The following is a 20,428-nucleotide window of genomic DNA, read 5'->3' on the forward strand; positions in this document are numbered from 1 at the left end:
TTGGCGTTGTGCTTCTGATGAGAAGGCATGCAAGACCCAGATTTGTTCAACAAAGGACAAAGGTTTAAGAATGCCCGATTTGCAGTGAATCGTAGTCAGATTCTATTTCAAGGCCAATTTTCCCCCAATGAGATTTCTTATGGACACGAATACTTACATTCCAAGAATTTCTTTGGAGAAACCTACTGCAAGTATTTTAGTTCCAAGAACTTCAGCAATGCTTTTGTCAAAGTCCCACGTGGCCAATCATATGGACCAAACGTGAGGAGTTGGGATTCATGTAAGTGGGTAGAAAGGTTGACAAGGATACGGTGGGCCAAAGGACATCGTTTCCCTTTCCCCTTTGGGATGTGGGAGGTAACCAGAGTACCCAGAGGAAACTCACGTTATCACAGAGAGAACGTGCAAACTCCACACAGACAGCGCCCGAAGTCGGGTTTGAACCCCGGTCTCCGGTACTGTGAGGCAGTAGGGGCTAGGGTGGGTAGAAAAGGATCCAGTGAAATTCAGTCCAGAGAGGTGTGAAATAAGGTGTAGTGTTGTAACTGCAGATGCTGGATTAAACCGAAGATAGACACAAAAAGCTGGAGTGACTCAGCGGCTTGTACACTCTGGAATTTAGAAGGATGAGAGGGCATCTCATTGAAACATATAAGATTGTTAAGGGTTTGGACACGCTAGATGCAGGAAACATGTTCCCGATGTTGGGGGAGTCCAGAACCAGGGGCCACACACAGTTTAAGAATAAGGAGTAAGCCATTTAGAACAGAGACAGGGAAACACTTTTTCTCACAGAGAGTGGTGAGTCTGTGGAATTCTCTGCCTCAGAGGGCGGTGGAGGCAGGTTCTCTGGATACTTTCAAGAGAGAGCTAGATAGGGCTCTTAAAGATAGCGTAGTCAGGGGATATGGGGAGAAGGCAGGAACGGGGTACTGATTGGGGATGATCAGCCATGATCACATTGAATGGCAGTGCAGGCTTGAAGGGCCAAATGGCCTACGCCTGCACCTATTGTGTGAATGAGAAAATGGGATAACAGAGACCTAGAGTACGGATTCGATGGGCCGAAGGGTCTGCTTCCACGCCTTATCTCCAAAGTAAACCACCAGGTATGCCCTGATGTGACATGGCAGTGCTACCCATCTTGGCCCGATAACACCTGATACTTCAAAGGCTGGAGCAACAAAAATACTCTTACTCATATCCTTCGAATTACAGATTTTTCTCCATGTATGAAATGCTGCTGCCAAATCAAACCAATCTCTCTACAGATCCAACATAAACAGCCAAGATGGAAAATGTGACGGCATTTTCTCAAATTCCAATAGGCTGGCGTCATTGGGATTGTCAGCCAACCTGATTGGGCTTCCTCTGAACCAATTGGGCAGTAGTCTCAGATCCAACTAATTCAAGAGTTTGAAAGGTTTGGGGAATTTTTGTGGGGTTTCCAGAACTAAACACCAGTGAGTGCAGGAAGTGGCTAGTGGGGATTTTAAAGCCTGCAGTTTAATTTACTCCACAATCCAAAAGATGTCAGCGCATTTCAACAAGGGCCCTGCATATGGGCTGTCAGCGGAGGTGAACCGTAAGGTAGGAAGACACTGCTCTTGTATTTTCACCAGGGCGGAAACTGTGCAAGTGCAGAGCGAGGGACTTTCGCCAAACCTTGCTGGCAATTGCGATCACGCCAAACCTCTCAATAACAATTCACATCTGATGTTTAATAGAGTTATTAGTGGCAGATGTGCAAGCATCATCTGTACAGATCATCGCGTCAGTGCTTGCAGCGAGCTGTTCAAACATTCTTTTAAATATTAGCCAGCTTGTCAATGAATGAAATGTGGCCCGCAGAAGTGAGTGGGTGGGGGGGTGGGGGGGGGGGGGGAGGAGGGGGAGATAAGCCAAGCTGGAGGAATTTAACCTCCTGAAGTATTGATTCTGCCAGATGCAAACAGCAGCCACCAGGTAAAATCTATGTAGAGTTAGTCAGAGGCAAGCTCCATGACTGAAACAGAGAGTCCGATAAACATTTGTACTTAAAACGTGTATGCGACTGGTGTGTGTTGCTGCAACTGACATTAATATAGTCTAACAGTAGTCACCGTTAGTGCAGCTCTGAATGCAGGGTGAGGTGGTTTGGGAGGAGAGCTTTATACCAACGGCAAACACCCCTGAATGAGGTGTACTATCAACTTATCGATTAATTTAGAAAAATGTAAACTTTATCTGCAAATCTCTCCTGAATCAATTCTGCAGTTTTTCCATGAACTTAACACTTTGTTCTGTTTGAATCATTTCAACTGTGAATGAAAGTTAAAAGTTAACCGCCTGATCTCACTATCAGGTGCACTCAGGGTAGGGATGCTACAAGCTCATTGTAACAACTTCTATTTACATAGCAACTTCAATGTAGCTACGTTTCAAAGTGCTTCACAAAAATTAATGCTGAGCTGTACGAGTTATTGGGTGTCAAGGACTTTGGGGACACCTGTAACATCCTTGACCATGTATCTGTACATGGCTCACTTGTAATCGCATATTGTCTTTCCGCTGACTGGATAGCACGCAAAAAAAAGCTTTTCACTGTACCTCGGTACACGTGACAATACATTAAACTGAACATCAACCCGGTGCCTCCTCCAGGACAACAGGCCGTTACGGGCAAGCTAAGACTCTGTACGCGTAAGCACTTTGAAACTTGAAGGGCACAAGGTGATGACTAAAGGGCCTGTCCCACTAACTCGACTTTACAGCGACTGTCTTCGGCCTTCAAGCTCGAGGGCACTCACCTTGAAAACCTCGAGCTAGATCGACCGTCAGCGATGAAACAGCGAGCCGGATCGACCGTCTGCGCACACACACACGCACAAACATATCGCTAAGGCGGGGGCCAGGGAAAGCGGGGGAGCGCTGTCTGAAATTCACAGCCGGAAGGTTAAAGATGGCTGGCACAGTTCGGTAAGTCCTTTAGAGAGGGTGAGAGAAGGGGGGAGAAGTCCTTTAGAGAAGGGGAGAGAAGGAGTGGAGACACTTTTAAGAAGCCAGACAACGTTTAATAAAGTTTCGCTGGCATTCTTACCTTTTTTTTCTCCACGAGCTTTACCTTCGATTGATTGACTTTGACTGCCTAAAAATAGCATCACGGCCTACTACGACCTACCTCGACTAAACCCATGAGTAAAGAAATATTGATTTTTTCCATGGCGACCAGGTGAGTGAGGTTGAGGGATAGAATGGCCATGATTGGATGGCAGAGTACATTCAAAGGGCCGAATGGCATAATTCTCCTCCTATGACTTACTAGAGGAGATACCTCCCTATGCTGGAGTGCTTATGACTGGGGGTTTAATCAGGGCAGACTTTGAGGAGCACAGAGTTCTTGGAGGAACACAGGACTTGGCTAATTACAGAGTTAGGGAGAGGCAGTCTTGAAGAGATTTGAGAAAAGGTGCCAATTTTAAGATCAAAGGTGAAACCCGCTGAGTTTCTCCAGCATTTTTATCTACCTTCGTTTTTCCAGCTTCTGCAGTTCTTTCTTAAATTTTAAGATCAAGGCTCACTTAATAAGGACCCATTGCAGGTCAGAAGGTGCATGGACACTGGATGAGCAGGACTTAGTGCGTGCTGGTATACAGGGGGCAGAGGTGTGAACGGTGGAGAATGCACAGCCAGCCCGTTACAACACGGGAGTATGTTGCCCTGGTCAAGTCAAGAGGAAGCAAAGGTGTGAATGAGGGTTCAGCAGCACTCGAGTTCAGAAAGGGGTGCAATCAGACATTGTATGGAGATAGAAAGGCAATCTCAGCCATGTTCATAAGTCATAGGAGCAGAATTAGGCCATTTGGCCCATGGAGTCTATGCCACCATTCAATCATGGCTGATCTATAGTTTGCCATTTAACCCCATTCTCTTGCCTTCTCCCCATATCCTTTGAGATTCTACAAATGTGATTGAGTAAAAGGAATTTCAAGCTCAGCTTCACTGTTAAATATGGCTTGGGGCCAGGTACAGGTAACGAGTTGATTGCTGTGAAGCTCTTCTTCTTCTTCTTGCGTATGGCACAGCCTAAAGTTGTAGGACAACTTGTTCTATTTGATCTTATTTGATTGTGCACGCCAGGTAGATTGCATTCAACGAAACAGGGCGGACCATGTGAAGGTTGCAATCTCCCACCCCACTGGGAAGCCCGTAGGCCTGGAACTGAACTGGGGTCTAGTTCGGGGCGCTAATCCTGGGCCTCCATGCACCCCTGGGCCCAGGCTTTCTGGCACCAAAGGCCACACCTCACTTCCCTTTCTAGTGAACAATCAGGACCCACTAACAAGATTCATGTGACAGAGACAGAGTGTGGAAACAGGTCCTTTGTCCCACCAAGTCAAGGCTGAATATTGTCCCCTATACACACTAGGTCTATGTTATGCCACTTTCATATCCACTCTCTACACACCAGGAGCATTCTAGAGGGCAATTAATCTACAAACCCACATGTGGGAGGAAACCAGAGCATCTGGAGTTGAGAAGGGACTGAAGAAGGTGCCTCGACCTGAAATGTCACCCATTCCTTCTCCCCAGATATGCTGCAGCCTGTCCCGCTGAGTTACTCCAGCATTGTGTGTAGAGCACCTGGAGGAAACCCACACTGTCAAAGAGAGAATGTGCAAACTCCACATAGGCAGCACCCGAGGTCAGGATTGTATTTGGGTCTCTGGCGTTGTGAAACAGCAGTCCAAGTGCCAGCCCTCACAGTGGTTCACTAGTTCACAATCGAGATTACGATATAACCAATTTAACCCAATTACTTTATACTCTAATAATAATAATAATAATGGATGGGATTTATATAGCGCCTTTCTAATACTCAAGGCGCTTTACATCGCATTATTCATTCACTCCTCAGTCACACTCGGTGATGGTAAGCTACTTCTGTAGCCACAGCTGCCCTGGAGCAGACTGACGGAAGCGTGGCTGCCAATCTGCACCTACGGCCCCTCCGACCACCACCAATCACTCACACACATTCACACACAGGCAAAGGTGGGTGAAGTGTCTTGCCCAAGGACACAACGACAGTATGCACTCCAAGCGGGATTCGAACCGGCTACCTTCCGGTTGCCAGCCGAACACTTAGCCCATTGTGCCATCTGGAGGCATATGTTGCAATAAAACTACCTGCTTAGACACAAAGGGTGGTTGTATATTTGGAGCACCAGTCTCCTGGGGGAGGCACAAGTTGATCACATGAAGGGGGAAAATCGCAGAGCTATATGTTGGAGGCGACAGAGATAGAAAGTTATCGGCATACAGTACGGAAGCAGGCCCTTCAGCCCAACTTGCCTATGCTGACCAAGATGCCCCATCTACACTAGTCCCACCTGCTAATGTTTGACCCATATCCCTCTAAACCTTCCCTATCCATGTACCTGTCCAAACATCTTTTAAACACTGTTATCATACCCGCCTCAACCACCAACTTTGAAAGCCTCTTCCATATAACCACCACTTTCTGTGTGACAAAGTTGCCTCTCAGGTTCCTATTAAATCTTTCTCCTCTCTCCTTATGACTGTCCTTTGGCAGCCAGCAAACCTCTTTTACAAATATTGACCCCAATATTTATACGAGCTTACCCCATGATTGGACCAGTTAAAAAGTGATCTGTTTAAATGAGACTTAAAGCTAAATGCTGAAAGCTAAAAGGTTTAAATTAAAGGTAGACAAAAATGCTGGAGGAACTCAGCGGGTGAGGCAGCATCTATGGAGCGAAGGAAATAGGCAACGTTTCGACCCGAAACGTTGCCCATTTCCTTCGCTCCATAGATGCTGCCTCACCCGCTGAGTTTCTCCAGCATTTTTGTCTACCTTCAATTTACCAGCATCTGCAGTTCCTTCTTAAACAAAGGTTTAAATAAATCCCGTCTATAACGCGTCCCAAATTTCCCATTGCCAAATTTACACGTGTCTATGCGTATCCGACTGGCACAAAATCTTGACTTACATAAGAGTTGAGCGATAGTGACCCTTATGTAAGAGAGACACAAAATTCTGGAGTAACTCAGCGGGTCCGGAGAATAGGAATAGGTGATGTTTTGGGTCAAGACCCTTCTTCAGACCATTACATAACTCAGGGAATGTCTTTTCCCTGACTGTGGAAAGCCAATGAGCCAAAAGCATTCTTGACCACCCATAGGTAGACAAAAATGCTGGACAAACTCAGCGGATGAGGCAGCATCTATGGAGCGAAGGAAATAGGCAACGTTTCGGGCCGAATACCTCCAATCCCACCGAACTTATTTCCACATACCTCGACTCCATCCTGGTTAAATCCCTCTCCATCTCTGATTTGACCACCCTGTGACACCCCACTGTCAAGGAACCATGTACCTGCACTCCTAGATCCCTCTGCTCTACAACACTCCCCAGGGCCTACTGTTCATTGTGAAGGTCCTGCCCTGGTTCAACTTCCCAAAGTACAACACCATGCACATATCTGCATTAACCAGTCCTCGGCCTGCTTTGGCAGCTGACCAAGATCCTGCTGCAATTTTTTATAACATTATCTGTGATACCGACCATTATAGTATCATCGGATGGCCATAGGGCCATGGAAGTGGTTTCAGCTGGTTCAAGAAGTCAAGAGGCATGGGAATATTTCAGCCCAGTCAAGGGATGCATTTTCAAGAGAATTCGGGAGGACAGAGGTCTATATTCATTGTGTATTTTGACACTGGTCTCATATTAGGTTATACCTGTTATTAATGTAATCCTGTTCAAGAAGGAACTGCAGATGCTGCAAGATCGAAGGTACACAAAAATGCTGGAGAAACTCAGCGGGTGCAGCAGCATCTATGGAGCGAAGGAAATAGGCAACGTTTCGGGCCGAAACCCTTCTTCAGCCTAATGTAATCCTGATCCCTATGTATCAATACCATTGTTATGTTTATCATTATTCTTTTTGCTCTGTTTTTTATGGGGGGTTTTTTTTGTTGTTTTTTTTGAATAAAAACAATAAAAAGATTTTAAAAGAAAGAGAATTCACTTTGTTTTCCTCGCGACCTACAGATTGCCCAGAAGTACGACCCACAAAAAGATGAGGATCTCCGGAGATGGATTGAAGATGTCATTGGAGTGGCTCTTCATGAAAGCTTCATGGATGGGCTGAAGAATGGAATTGTATTGTGCAAGTAAGCAAATCTAAACACTATTCCAGGAACCGAGTGTTTAAGAGGAGAATGTACTCACAACCAGTACTCAATGGTCAATGAAGATATATTTGTCACATACGTAACTGCACAGTGAAATTCCTTTTGCATATATTTTTTACATTATATTATACATATGCAATTTTTGGCGCCATTATGCAAAGTCCGGGTCGGCCTGCGCGCTCAGAGTACAAGAGCAGTTCCCGAGAACTGACGTCCCTCTCCTATCCTCATCCAGCCATCTTTGTGTCTGCAGCCGACATTGAAGGTTCACCCTCCTAACGGCCAACTCCTCGCATCCGACGGCTCCAGCTCCCAACGAGCCTTGAAGCGGATTAAAGGTCCCACGAGCCTTTGGACACAGCCTCATAGTGTGTGATGAATTACCAACCACACCAGTTCTACTGCACCTACACTGTACCACCAGCCACCAATGCCCACCTTCACGTGCAACCACTGTTATGGTCTTCCTACCCTGCAAAGCCCTACCCAGCATTGTTCTTCCTCGTCATGTAACCAATGTACCTCCACCCATTTCACCCGTCCATTTCAGTATATCTCTGCCCAGACATATTCAACCAGGCATCGCAGCCCTGATCTGCCACCTATGTGTGTCTAACCAACTGCTTATCCCAATTAGTTGGCAGTCTGTATCACTTGTGCTAGTAATACTCTCCTTCAATGAGAAGCCAGCCACACAATGACTTCGAGGTAACATTATATCACAAAAGCTTAATCACTATTGCCCTTTGTTACACAGCAATGCCCCTGTCCCACTTAGGAAACCTGAACGGAAACCTCTGGAGACTTTGCGCCCCACCCAAGGTTTCCGTGCGGTTCCCGGAGGGTTGTGTCAGTCTCCCTACCTGCTTCCACTACCTGCAACCTCCGGCAACCACCTGCAACCTCCGGGATCCGCACGGAAACCTTGGGTGGGCCGCAAAGTCTCCAGAGGTTTCCGTTCAGGTTTCCCAAGTGGGACAGGGGCATAATTCTTTGATGTACAAAAGGGATGTATTCTGAAATATATTTAATTAAGTGAAAATTTTGTAAACTAAAAGACTGGGTAAAATACACTGTGGGTTTTTTTGGTACAACATATTGTTATGCGCAAATAATGGCACATTATTCATTACAGTGAAAAATTGCTTCATACACTGAAGGTACATATTCAACAGTCAATAATGTTATTGCAAAAAATTAAGCATTCATAAATCAGGGAATTATTGTATTCATATTTAAAGTTCTCATCTTGCATTTCCTTCTCTTTAAGCCTAATAAATAAACTACAACCTGGCTCCGTGAAGAAGATTAGTGACTCCCCACAGAACTGGCATCAGGTAGGGTTAAAAAATTGAAAGGGTGCGTGTGGGATCAGCATGGATGGAGACAAGTGGGCAAACATTCTGGGGTTTTACACTCTGCGTGCTGGTGCGATTTGTCATCTTTCTGCCCCATCTGTGCACGTCTGCTCCCACTCCTACAGGCCATGTGTGAAACCCCTGCAAGCCTTCAATCCTTCCTATTGGTTAACACTGCTCCAACATTCCCTGCTACTTTTCCATTCCAGCAGACCCTGATTTAATCACTTCCCAGCTGGTGGCCATATGTTCAGCCTCCAACATTGATCCTGACGTTCTGGAAATCCCTCCCTGTATCTCTCTGCCTTGTTGCTCTTTCTTCTTAGCACAGACCTTCAAACTCACCTCTGAGACCAATCTATGGTCTTAAACTCCCTTTTTGTGGCCTGGTTTCAAAATTTCATTGAAAATGCCCCTTGGACCCTTAAGGCTATAACAAAATGCTGCCTTTTGTTCTGTTGCTTTACTGTTATAGATGCATACAGCGTTGAAACAGGCCCTTTGGCCAATCTTGCCCACGCCGGTCAACATGTCCCAGCTACACTAGTCCCACCTGCCTGCTTTGCCCCACATCCCTCTAAACCTGGCCTATCCATGGACCTGTCTGAATGTTTCTTAAATGTTGCAATAGTACCTGCCTCAACGACATCCTCCGGCCACTCGTTCCATACACCCACCCTTTGTACGAAAAAGTTACCCCTCAGATTCCTATTAATTATTTTTCCCCCCTTCACCTTGAGCCTATGTCCTCTGGTCCTCGATTCACCTACTCTGGGCAAGAGATTATGTGCGTCTACCTGATCTATTCCTCTCATAGAAACATAGAAAATAGGTGCAGGAGTAGGCCATTCGGCCCTTCAAGCCTGTACCGCCATTCAATATGATCATGGCTGATCATCCAACTCAGTATCCCGTACCTGCCTTCTCTCCATACCCCCTGATCCCCTTAGCCACAAAAGCCTCTCGTGCTTTTAAACACCTCTGTAAGGTCACCCGATCTTCCTGCGCTCAAAGGAATAGAGTCCCAGCCTACACAACCAACCCTCATCTTCTGTAACGTGAAGATAGACACAAAATGCAGGAGTAACTCAGCGGGACAGACAGCATCTCTGGAGAACAGGAAAAAGTGATGTTTTGGGTCGAGACCCTTCATGCATTTTACATGCTTGGACTTTTCAATTTTGTCTATCTTGCCATTTAACCTTGGATCAAGAAAGATGAGGCCTTTTCTTCCTTGACAATAATGTGTCATGTAGTGAACATATTTCCAGATCCATCTGTCTACATGAGAACATAGTGGTGGGTGATGGAAACCAGGCATACTCCCGCACAGCATCTGGCGGGCATTCTGCTTAGGAGGATGTCCCTGAATGTAACAGTCACACTCCATCTCATGTTCAGCACAAAACCTCAACAAGAGTCTGAAGATAAGATATACAAAAGCTCAGAGCTATACACCCAAAAAAGGCAATGTTTTTCTACAGCTTAAAATGCAGATTGACAGTACTGGGTGGAAACTGCAGTTACTGTATGTCGGTAATGCAGAAATATTATTGGATATTACTACTGATTGTGAGCAATAATTTAAGAGCAGCTTGAGATTAGTTAACAAGTCTAATGCTCGAGAAGAGAAGCTATCTCAGTAACATTGCCAAGAGCAGGCCAGCAAAATAGATATCAGTTACTTCTTTATGGAGAGGAGAACATATCTATTCTAGATTCGCTTGCGGACTTACAGACCCAATTTCAAAACTAGGCAATGCATAGAAATCGTCCCAATGTCAAAACAGTATCTACGGAGCAACACAAACAACCAGCGTGGAATCAGAAAGCAAAGATCTGTCAGACTATGTGTCGACCTTTAAGAATGTTAGCAGAATTATGCGAATTCTGATCGGGAACAGATTTTTAAACTTTCAGATATTGTTAGACAAAATGACGCAAAAAGAAAAACATTCCAGGAACAGAAACTGGGGTGATAATCTCGCTTGGCAATACTGTAAAATTACAGCGGAATCTGTGCTCCTCCATTTCCCCACCTGATCCTACATGTCCACTTTCTTCAGCAAATATGGTTCCCTCCTTCCCTTCCCCCCCCCCCCCCCCCCTTCAACCTACCTATTTCATTCAGTGGCCTCCTCTACATCAGTGAGATAATGCATAGGCAAGGCAACTACTCCGTTGAACCGAATGAATTAATAAGTTTATTGGCCAAGTATATTCACATACAAGGAATTTGTCTTGGTGCTCCGCCCGCAAGTGACAACGACAGTGACAGTTAGGAATGACACATAAAACATTAAACATTAATAATAAAGCATTATTGATTAAACATGTGAATTAAATAAAATACCAGAGCAAAAGGAGGCTACAGATATTTGGTTATTGTTTATGTCTTGCGCTCTGTCCATAAGAGCTAGCTGGAGCTTTCTCCAGCAAGCCATTTTAATTGCCTTTCCCACTCCCATGCCCACCTGGAGATAGGACTGTTCGGTCAACATTTGTAACTTTGTCGCGCCAAAACGTGGTGACACTTGTGCACTGCCTAGATGAGGTCTGCCATATACCGATTTACCTCGTGATATGCAAAACAAAGCATTTCACTGTATCTAGGTACATGTGACAACAAAGTACCATTAAAATCGTTCGAAACAACAGAATATCTCCTCTATTCTAAACAACCAACCACTTGTCCTGATTTTATGCCCTACACTTAAACGAAAGGAAAAAAATTCCCAGCTCGACCTTGACGGTTCCTTTCATAATCAAAGATAATTTTGTTTTCATCATTGGGGGACACAGTGGCACAGCGGTAGAGTTACTGCCTTACAACGCCTACAGCACCAGAGACCCAAGTTCCATCCCGACTACAGGTGCTGTCTGTACGGAGTTTGTACGTTCTCCCCATGATCTGCGAGGGTTTCATAATATAATAATAATAATAATATATCTTTTATTGTCATTGCACGTCAGTGCAACGAGATTTAGTGTGCAGCTCCACTGATGTACAAGAAAGGTAAATAAATACAATACATAAATAAACAAGCTGAATTGATTGACGTGACCATCTGAGGGAGACTGTCCAAAGGGGGTGGGTGGGGGGGCACTCATTAGGGCCGGTTCAGAGCCGCTATAGCTCTTGGGATGAAACTGTTCCTGAGTCTGGAGGTTCGGGCGTAGAAGGCCTTGTAACGTCTGCCGGAGGGAAGTAGTTGAAACAGACCGTGGCAGAGGTGTGATGAGTCCTTATGGATGCTGAGGGCCTTCCTGAGGCACCGCGTGTGGTAGATGCCCTCCAAGGCTGGTAGCTCTGTCCCGATGATCCTCTGCGCTCTGTTGACGACGCGCTGAAGAGCTCTCCTCTCCGCCTCCGTGCAGCTGAGATACCACACAGAGATGCCATACGTTAGTATGCTCTCTGTGGTGCAGCGGTAGAACATTGTCAGCAGCTGTTGGGGCAGACCAGTCTTTTTTAATGTCCTCAGGAAGAACAGTCGTTGCTGTGCCTTCTTGACCAGCGCGGCGGTGTTTGTGGACCATGTGAGGTCTTCTGAAATGTGAGTGCCCAGAAACTTAAAGCTGGACACTCTCTCCACACTTTCCCCATAAATGGAGACTGGGGCGTATTCTCCAGAATGGGACCTCCTGAAGTCAATAATCAGCTCCTTGGTCTTGGAGGTGTTTAGTGCCAAGTTGTTATTGGCGTTTCATCAGAGATCTTCGGGTTCCTCCCATACTCCAAAGACCAAGCCAAGTCAGGTTTATTTGTCACATACAATGCCTGCGGATTGTGCAAAAAACTACAGAACAGACGTACAGGTTTGTATGTTAATTGTCTTGGTATAAATATAAATTATCCTTAAGAGTATGTAGGATAGTGTTAATGTGCTGGGATCACTGTTCCGCGCTGACTCGGTGGGCCGAAGGACCTGTTTCCGCTCTGTATCTCTAAACTAAACCTGCAGTGAGTGCAGGCTAATCTTACCCAAACTCTCTGCATACGACATACCCAAGCATTGATCTAATGAAGCTGCACAGCTTCCAGGATAAATATATCCTACCTGCAGACCAAAACTGCACACAATACTCAAGGTGCTGTACCCCAAACCTTCCCATTGGTGTGGAATTGATCCACATAACTTAAAGGAAGCCATTAGTTGAGAATAGTTGGAATAGAGGCAATCATTACTGAGAAGAACACTCTGCTCAGACTGTACAAGATTTCTTCACTTTTCTTAACTCTTAGAACCAAGGCCAATATTCCACAAATTCTTAACCCCTCTATGTGCCTTAATATTTACAGCTTATAAACTAACATTTAAAAGTTTTTCTCTATTTATAAATACACTGTTTTTCTATTCTTCACACTGAAGTAAATAATCCCACTGTTCAGCATTTAACTAATGCTCTGCTACTTTGTCAATTAACTTAGCATTTCAGTGTCTGAACAGATGGTCTTCTCAGTAATGATTCTCTATTCCAAATAATGGTTTCCTATTAGTTCTGTGGATCAATTACATGCCAATGGGAAGCTTGTTGGAGACAAGGTGCAAGCTTGTGGCGAGAAAGATTGTAGGAGCAATGATGAAATTGTGGACTTGTTTATAACTACAGAATGATATGCAAGGCATGCAAATGTTCTTCTCGTGATTTACTACCATATCAAAATTCAATCTGTCTAAACAGCACAGCCACGTAAACAGTAGTCTAAATACACAATCTTTACCATTACCACCATAAATCATAGCACCGCTCTCTGATCTTTGATTACCACTATACTCTCAGCCATTCCAAACCTGCAGCTTCCCTTAAAGGATGTAAGAAGTAACTGCAGATGCTGGGAAATCGAAGGTAGACAAAAGTGCTGGAGAAACTCAGCGGGTGAACTTTCTCCAGCACTTTTGCTTCCCTTAAAGGATTTGCTTAAAGGATTGGACAGGCTAGATGCAGGAAAAATTTCCCGATGTTGGGGGGAGTCCAGAACCAGGGGGCACAGTTTAAGAAGGGGGTCGGTCATTTCGGACTGAGATGAGGAAAAAATTTGTCAGCCAGAGAGTTGTGAATCTGTGGAATTCTCTGCCACAGAAGGCAGTGGAGGCCAATTCACTGGATATTTAAGAGAGCGTTAGATATAGCTCTTAGGGCTAACAGAATCAAGGGATATGGGGAAAAAGCAGGAACGGGGTACTGATTTAGGATGATCAGCCATGATCTTATTGAATGGCGGTGCTGGCTCGAGGGACTGAATGGCCTACTCCTGCACCTACTTTCTATGTAGTTAATTCTGCTTCCCTCTCTATCACTCTTATCCCCTACGTTTATAAAAGCAAACAATGTACCCAAGACAACAAATCACAACTCCCTACAGACCCAGTAGATCAGCAACTAACCCTCATTACCAGCAATCGACTAGTGTAAATAAAATGGTGGCCGACTAGGAAAAGGGGAGATGCAGCGAGACCTGGGTGTCATGGTACACCAGTCATTGAAAGTGGGCATGCAGGTGCAGCAGGCAGTGAAGAAAGCGAATGGTATGTTAGCTTTCATAGCAAAAGGATTTGAGTATAGGAGCAGGGAGGTTCTACTGCAGTTGTACAGGGTCTTGGTGAGACCACACCTGGAGTATTGCGTACAGTTTTGGTCTCCAAATCTGAGGAAGGACATTATTGCCATAGAGGGAGTGCAGAGAAGGTTCACCAGACTGATTCCTGGGATGTCAGGACTGTCTTATGAAGAAAGACTGGATAGACTTGGTTTATACTCTCTAGAATTTAGGAGATTGAGAGGGGATCTTATAGAAACTTACAAAATTCTTAAGGGGTTGGACAGGCTAGATGCAGGAAGATTGCTCCCGATGTTGGGGAAGTCCAGGACAAGGGGTCACAGCTTAAGGATAAGGGGGAAATCCTTTAAAACCGAGATGAGAAGAACTTTTTTCACACAGAGAGTGGTGAATCTCTGGAACTCTCTGCCACAGAGGGTAGTCGATGCCAGTTCATTGGCTATATTTAAGAGGGAGTTAGATGTGGCCCTTGTGGCTAAGGGGATCAGAGGGTATGGAGAGAAGGCAGGTACGGGATACTGAGTTGGATGATCAGCCATGATCATATTGAATGGCGGTGCAGGCTCGAAGGGCCGAATGGCCTACTCCTGCACCTAATTTCTATGTTTCTATGTTTCTATATGAGAAAACACTGGAAAGATTATGCTAAATATTTAAATAAACAGCTTCTGTTTTTATTTTAGATTTCTAGCATCCGGAGTATTTGGTTTTGCATACAAATCATGACTAGGCCAATGAGTCAAAGCATTTCCAATGAATAGCAACCCCATAAATAGTAGCAATGACTTAGCATTGGTCCCTGTAGATAATAATCAAACCTTATAATCAGAAATATCTATTTCTAAGAAAGTCCCTATTGGTATACGTGAAGAATCTCACCCCATTCTTGCCATTTTTTATACCGGTAATGATGTATCATTACTGACATTTACCCAATGGTATAACTTGCTTTTCCTTCTGTTTGCGTCATTGATCCAAATTGACAGCGGCCAATTATTTTTAGACCCACACTGGGGCTCGAGTTTTAAGTGTTTTATTTTTTACTTCGTTTTTGGAAAATATTAGTAATTTCAGTTCTTTTTTTTTTTTTTTAAAGACAACAAGATGCATGAATTTTCAATCTCCAGACACACTACCACAGGGTCATAGAGTGATACAGCGTGGAAACTGGTCCTTCGGCCCAACTTACCCACACCGGCCAACAAATGTCCCAGCTACACTCGTCCCACCTGCCGGTGCTTAGTCCATAACCCTCCAAACCTGTTCTATCCATGTACCTGTCCAACTGTTTCTTAAACAGTGGAATAGTCCCAGCCTCAACTACCTCCCCCAGCAGCTTGTTCCATACACCCACCACCCAGTGCGTGGAAAAAGTTAACCCTTAGATTCCTATTAAATCCTTTCCCTTTCACCTTAAACCCATGTCCTCTGGTCCTCGATTCCCCTACTCTGGGCAAAAGACTCTGTGCATCTACCCGATCTATTCCTCTCGTGATTTTGTACACCTCTATAAGATCACCCCTCATCCTCCTGCGCTCCATGGAATTGGTTACACCCAGCCTACTCAATCTCTCCCTATAGCTCACACCCACTAGTCCTGGCAACACCCTCTTAAATCTTTTCTGAACCCTTTCAAGCTTGACAATATCTTTCCTATAACATGGTGCCCAGAACTGAACACAATATTCTAAATGCAGTCTTTACAATCTGCCAGAGAATGAGTTCAGCGCTGGAAGTGACTCCAACAGTCACAAGGTAGACAAAAATGCTGGAGAAACTCAGCGGGTGCGGCAGCATCTATGGAGCAAAGGAATAAGAGGCGTTTCGGGTCGAGACCCTTCTTCAGACTGATGTGGGGGGGGGCAGGAACAGTCACAATGTTTCTTTGAAGTCGATAGGGGGTTTGGAGCTAGAAAGGGGAGGTTGGGTTCAAGATGGTTTCCATTTACCGAGTATAACTAGATGTTTGCTCGATGCACCCATTGAGTTAAAATCTTTATAATATTTCTGGTAAAAATCTTCAACAGAAATCTTAATTTCCTGTGGTTTTAATGGCACAGAGTTTTGTTTTCCCACTTTTTTCACCTGCCTTTATACTCTTCTGATTGTCTTTGCCACTATCACACCACTAACCAGGACAGCCAATAAACAAATTCAGTGAATTTAGTTGGAAGAAATGTCCCAACTAAAAACGTTGCCTATCCACTCCTTCCGCAGATGCTGCCTGACCCGCTGAGTTCCTCCAGCTCTTTGTTTTGAAATAAATGGATAAATGGATTGATCAGTAGTTCGCTTGCATCAATCTGAAAGCAAAACTAATTCTGCAAGCTTAAGATTTAGTATTGGTATAAATCTTATCAATGAAATATATTTTGATGTTGAGATTTGGACTTTTATTGGGCGGAGCACCAAGGCAAATTCTTTGTATGTGAGTACTTGGCCAATAAACTTACTTACTTAATTCATTTTGTTAAAAAATAATTAAAATTGTAAAACTCAGCTCTAGTCATAGCTTTTCTAAACTTGCGTTTCAGCAGGCGATTCTCTGGTAGAAACAGCCCCTAATACTGGGTATTCGCTAGAATGTGCAGCCAGTTGTCAAGCTTGAAAGGGTTCGGCAGCTTGGTCATCACAATTGCTTTTATTCCACAGTTGGAGAATATCGGAAACTTCCTCAAAGCAATCACAAAATATGGTGTGAAGCTTCACGACAGTTTTGAGGCCAACGACTTGTATGAGAATTGCAACTTGACCCAAGTTCAGACCACACTCATGGCCCTAGCCAGCTTGGTAAGTGCCTCTACAGTGACCACCTTAATCAAAATGCTCTGCAACTATTTAATAGAACCTCTGACCCACTCTTCTCTTGCTGCTAAGGTAATCTCTTATTTCACACAGGCAAAGACGAAAGGGTACCACACCAAATCGGATATTGGTATCAGATATGCAGAAAAGCAGCATCGAGTTTTTAATAATGAGACACTGAAAGCAGGACAGAACATCATTGGACTTCAGGTATGGGCTGACCTTGCCATCGGGAGTGAGCCAGGTGGTGGGAAGCTATAACCAGGCAGAGGAAGGCATCATTAGGAGACTGTTTCAATTATCCATAAAGCAGGCCTTGTTCGTAAGAACAGCTATTGTGGAGGGTGACGTGGAGAAAATTAGTGAAGGCTATTCCATTGGCAGATCCATGCGAGCAATCTCCTGAGAACACATGGGTGGGAGAGAGGGTAACAGCAGGCAAGGATAATAGGAGGGTGGAGACACCCAATGCAGAGTTTTGATTTAATTGAGATCATTCTATTAGCGTTAAACAAGAGGCAGATATTGTTCCTTGATTTCCCCAAATCAAGGGATATGGGGAAAAAGCAGGAACAGGGTACTGATTTTAGATGATCAGCCATGATCATATTGAATGGCGGTGCTGGCTCGAAGGGCTGAATGGCCTACTCCTGCGCGTATATCGTTTATGTTCTGCTCTCAAAGGGAGGGACTAACCAATTAGTGTACAAACTTCACTCCATCAGTTGGGTTCTTTGCAAGACGTTTTCACCAAAATGGCAAGTTTTCATTCCATCTATGTATCCTATTTTTCATTTGTTCTTTTTCCTTCAGATGGGGACAAATAAATTTGCCAGCCAGCAGGGTATGACAGCCTACGGTACCAGACGGCATCTGTATGATTCTAAAACCGGAGTGGAGAAGCCTCTTGACCAGACAACCATTAGCCTCCAAATGGGAACCAACAAAGGAGCATCACAGGTGCGGGGAAGAGCATGCACAGGAATGAGATCAGAAAGACGCATTCAAGTGAACATTTTAGATACAGCATGGAAACAGGCCCTTTAGCCAACAAAGTCCACACCAACCATCCATCACCCCTTCACACTAATTCTATGTTATCCCACTTTCTAGTCTATTCCCGACACACAAGGGCAATTTTCAGAGGCCAATTAACCTACAAACCTGCACATCTTCGGGATGTGGGAGCACCTGAAGGAAGCAGGGAGGATGTGCAAACTCCACACTGATAGCAACAGAGGTTGGGATCAAACCCGGGTCTCTGTTGCTGTGAGGCAGCAGTTCTACCAGCTGCGCCACACTTGTGTGACAATGGAATCTCATCATCCTCCAATAGAATTGTTAACTGTGGAAGAATCCTGTTACTGCAGTGTGCTGTTCCTATAATTCCGATAGACACTAATGGAAAAGATGATAGTGGAGGATATTGGTATGGTTGAATGGGAGTGGAGAATATGGCAGGTGATGGAGGAGGTTGGAAGAACTATATAGATGTTGCAGGTTATGAACAAGGTCACAATGGTAATTCAATGGATGTGGAAGATTGGGTGAGAAATAGTACAGTTTACACTGATCATTTTTGATTGTTGTTTTTAGGCTGGAATGACAGCACCGGGGACACGGAGACACATTGTTGACAGCAAGATGGGCACTGAAAAATTTGACTCCAGTATCGTGTCACTACAGATGGGAACAAATCAGGGGGCCTCACAGAAAGGAATGACTGTGTATGGGCTAAGCCGGCAGGTATGTGATGCAAAGTACTGCTCCCCTTCCAACTTCCCCAACGAAGACGGCATCCAGTTGGCCTGCGACTCAGAATACAGAGAGTGCAACAACCCAGACTACAAACAAATCCAGTCCACGGATGGCAATCGCCCAAGGCAAATCTATCAGGACTTTGAGTAAGAACGCAGCGATACTGGTTAATGGACTGACTTGTGCAAATGTGCATTGCAGCCTTATGTGTATCCCTTCACTACAATGCCCTATGCTCAGTGAAAGCCTCCCCCCATCTATACCCATGTGTTAACCCTGGCCACTGCTACACAGAACACTTCCCTGCCAATGCACACTGCTGCAGAAACCCATGGCCAGCACCAATACCAAAAATGAGTAGGCAGACACCCCATTTTGCTATCCACCCGAGCCAGTAATGGGCCAGCCAATGAACATGAAATTATGGGAGAAAGCAAGAAAATGCAATCATTGGCAAAAGGCTATGCAACGATTGGGTTATATCTGGTTTAAAGAGCTTAAACATATCAGGTGTTGTAAAACAATCCCAAATCTTCAGTCACATACTCAGAATGAGTTTTATGAGTGCTATTATCAGACTGATATATTTTGTACAGGACTGGATTTCCAATTCCAATATATACCAGAGGGTAATTTACCGATTCAACATTCATTCCCACCCTCTCCACCTGAACCATCGGTTATTCCAACATTGCCATGTTGTATGATTAACAGTATGGATACTGGTGGATTTAAATATACAATTACAACTCTTGTAAAAGATGGAGCCCGGTGTCACTGGGAATGTGGGCTGTTTCATTAAGCCAACTTTGATAACGTTGAGTTTCCATCATAGTAAAATGTTTATGCTGCTAAACAAGCACTGAGAAAACCATCACTAAGGGTTAAACCATCTTAACCAACTCAGCACTAATCCAGTAACCACAGAAAAAGCAGGAAACGATAGATGGACTTTAGAAGCACCTAGATTAGTTTCTTGATTTAGAGAAGCTTTTTTTTTTTTTAAAGCAATGCATCAAGTATCTATATCCAGCATAACTAACAGTTGGAGATCCAGAATTTAATCTGCTCCAAAACACTTGCCTTTTCAATCTCGAACCCCCCCCCCCCCCCCCCCCCCCCAGATTTAGACAAACATCAGAGTTGAACTTTGCAAGAACAGCAAAGGCTGAGATCAGGCTTTATTGGAACTTTAGCCGGCTTACTCTTTGTACAGAACCACATCCAACCAAAGGACATGTGATCAACCTTACACAGGTGATCAGAGGTTAATATTTATATTCAATAAAACTGTGACAGCATCAACTGTAACATGGGCAACTATTTTCTTACTTTGTTCATTGTGAAGATGCAAACATGTAGCAGACCAAGGCCTGAAATCAGATTCAGCCAAGGAGCACATCTTTCATAAAAGACTCTTATTAGCTTAAAACAATCTATAACCAAGTCTCTCAAGCTGAGCTTCAGCTGTGCCCTGCCTCCCTGCACAGACCTAACACTGGGCACAAGTTTTGGTATCAATTCCCCAGTTTAATGTCCACCTGGCTGCCACTGCAGAATAAGTCAATGGGTAATGAAAGAGTGGTAAACAAAACTACACCAGTGTTTAACCAATCATATCTGGAAACCTTCAGGTGCTATCAATTCTTTGTTTGATGTTCAGGCATGTGATAGTTTGACAGCAGTGATTGAACTGTTAATCTCCTGTGACTAATTAAAGGTCCTTTTACTGCAGTAAACTGAA

The 20,428-nt window shown here is 44.4% G+C and overlaps 1 protein-coding gene across 4 annotated transcripts; it reads left to right on the top strand.

Moving 5' to 3' along the window:
* Window positions 1-1,382: 1,382 nt before the first annotated feature.
* cnn1 (calponin 1) lies at window positions 1,383-20,428 on the top strand. 4 transcript variants are annotated; one of them, XM_033012162.1, is made up of 7 exons: window positions 1,383-1,590; window positions 7,058-7,179; window positions 8,471-8,537; window positions 16,774-16,911; window positions 17,020-17,136; window positions 17,740-17,886; window positions 18,523-20,428. In XM_033012162.1, exons 1-7 carry the CDS (start codon window positions 1,531-1,533, stop codon window positions 18,832-18,834), a joined length of 963 nt encoding a protein of 320 aa, XP_032868053.1. In that variant the 5' UTR covers window positions 1,383-1,530; the 3' UTR covers window positions 18,835-20,428. The 4 variants fall into 4 exon arrangements, with proteins under 4 accessions (XP_032868053.1, XP_032868051.1, XP_032868054.1 ...); XM_033012163.1 differs by lacking the exon at window positions 1,383-1,590 and adding an exon at window positions 1,930-1,965; XM_033012164.1 differs by lacking the exon at window positions 1,383-1,590 and adding an exon at window positions 2,938-2,958.

Source organism: Amblyraja radiata, chromosome 35 (genome assembly GCF_010909765.2).
Source record: "Amblyraja radiata isolate CabotCenter1 chromosome 35, sAmbRad1.1.pri, whole genome shotgun sequence".
Lineage (NCBI taxonomy): Eukaryota > Metazoa > Chordata > Chondrichthyes > Rajiformes > Rajidae > Amblyraja > Amblyraja radiata.

Excerpts from the sequence above, each read along its gene's own strand:
- cnn1 (XM_033012160.1), top strand. The coding sequence starts at position 1,531 with ATGTCAGCGCATTTCAACAAGGGCCCTGCATATGGGCTGTCAGCGGAG. Across the intron at positions 8,538-16,773 it reads CCCCACAGAACTGGCATCAG|TTGGAGAATATCGGAAACTT; the intron begins GTAGGGTTAAAA and ends TTTATTCCACAG. Across the intron at positions 17,887-18,522 it reads CCAACAAAGGAGCATCACAG|GCTGGAATGACAGCACCGGG; the intron begins GTGCGGGGAAGA and ends TGTTGTTTTTAG.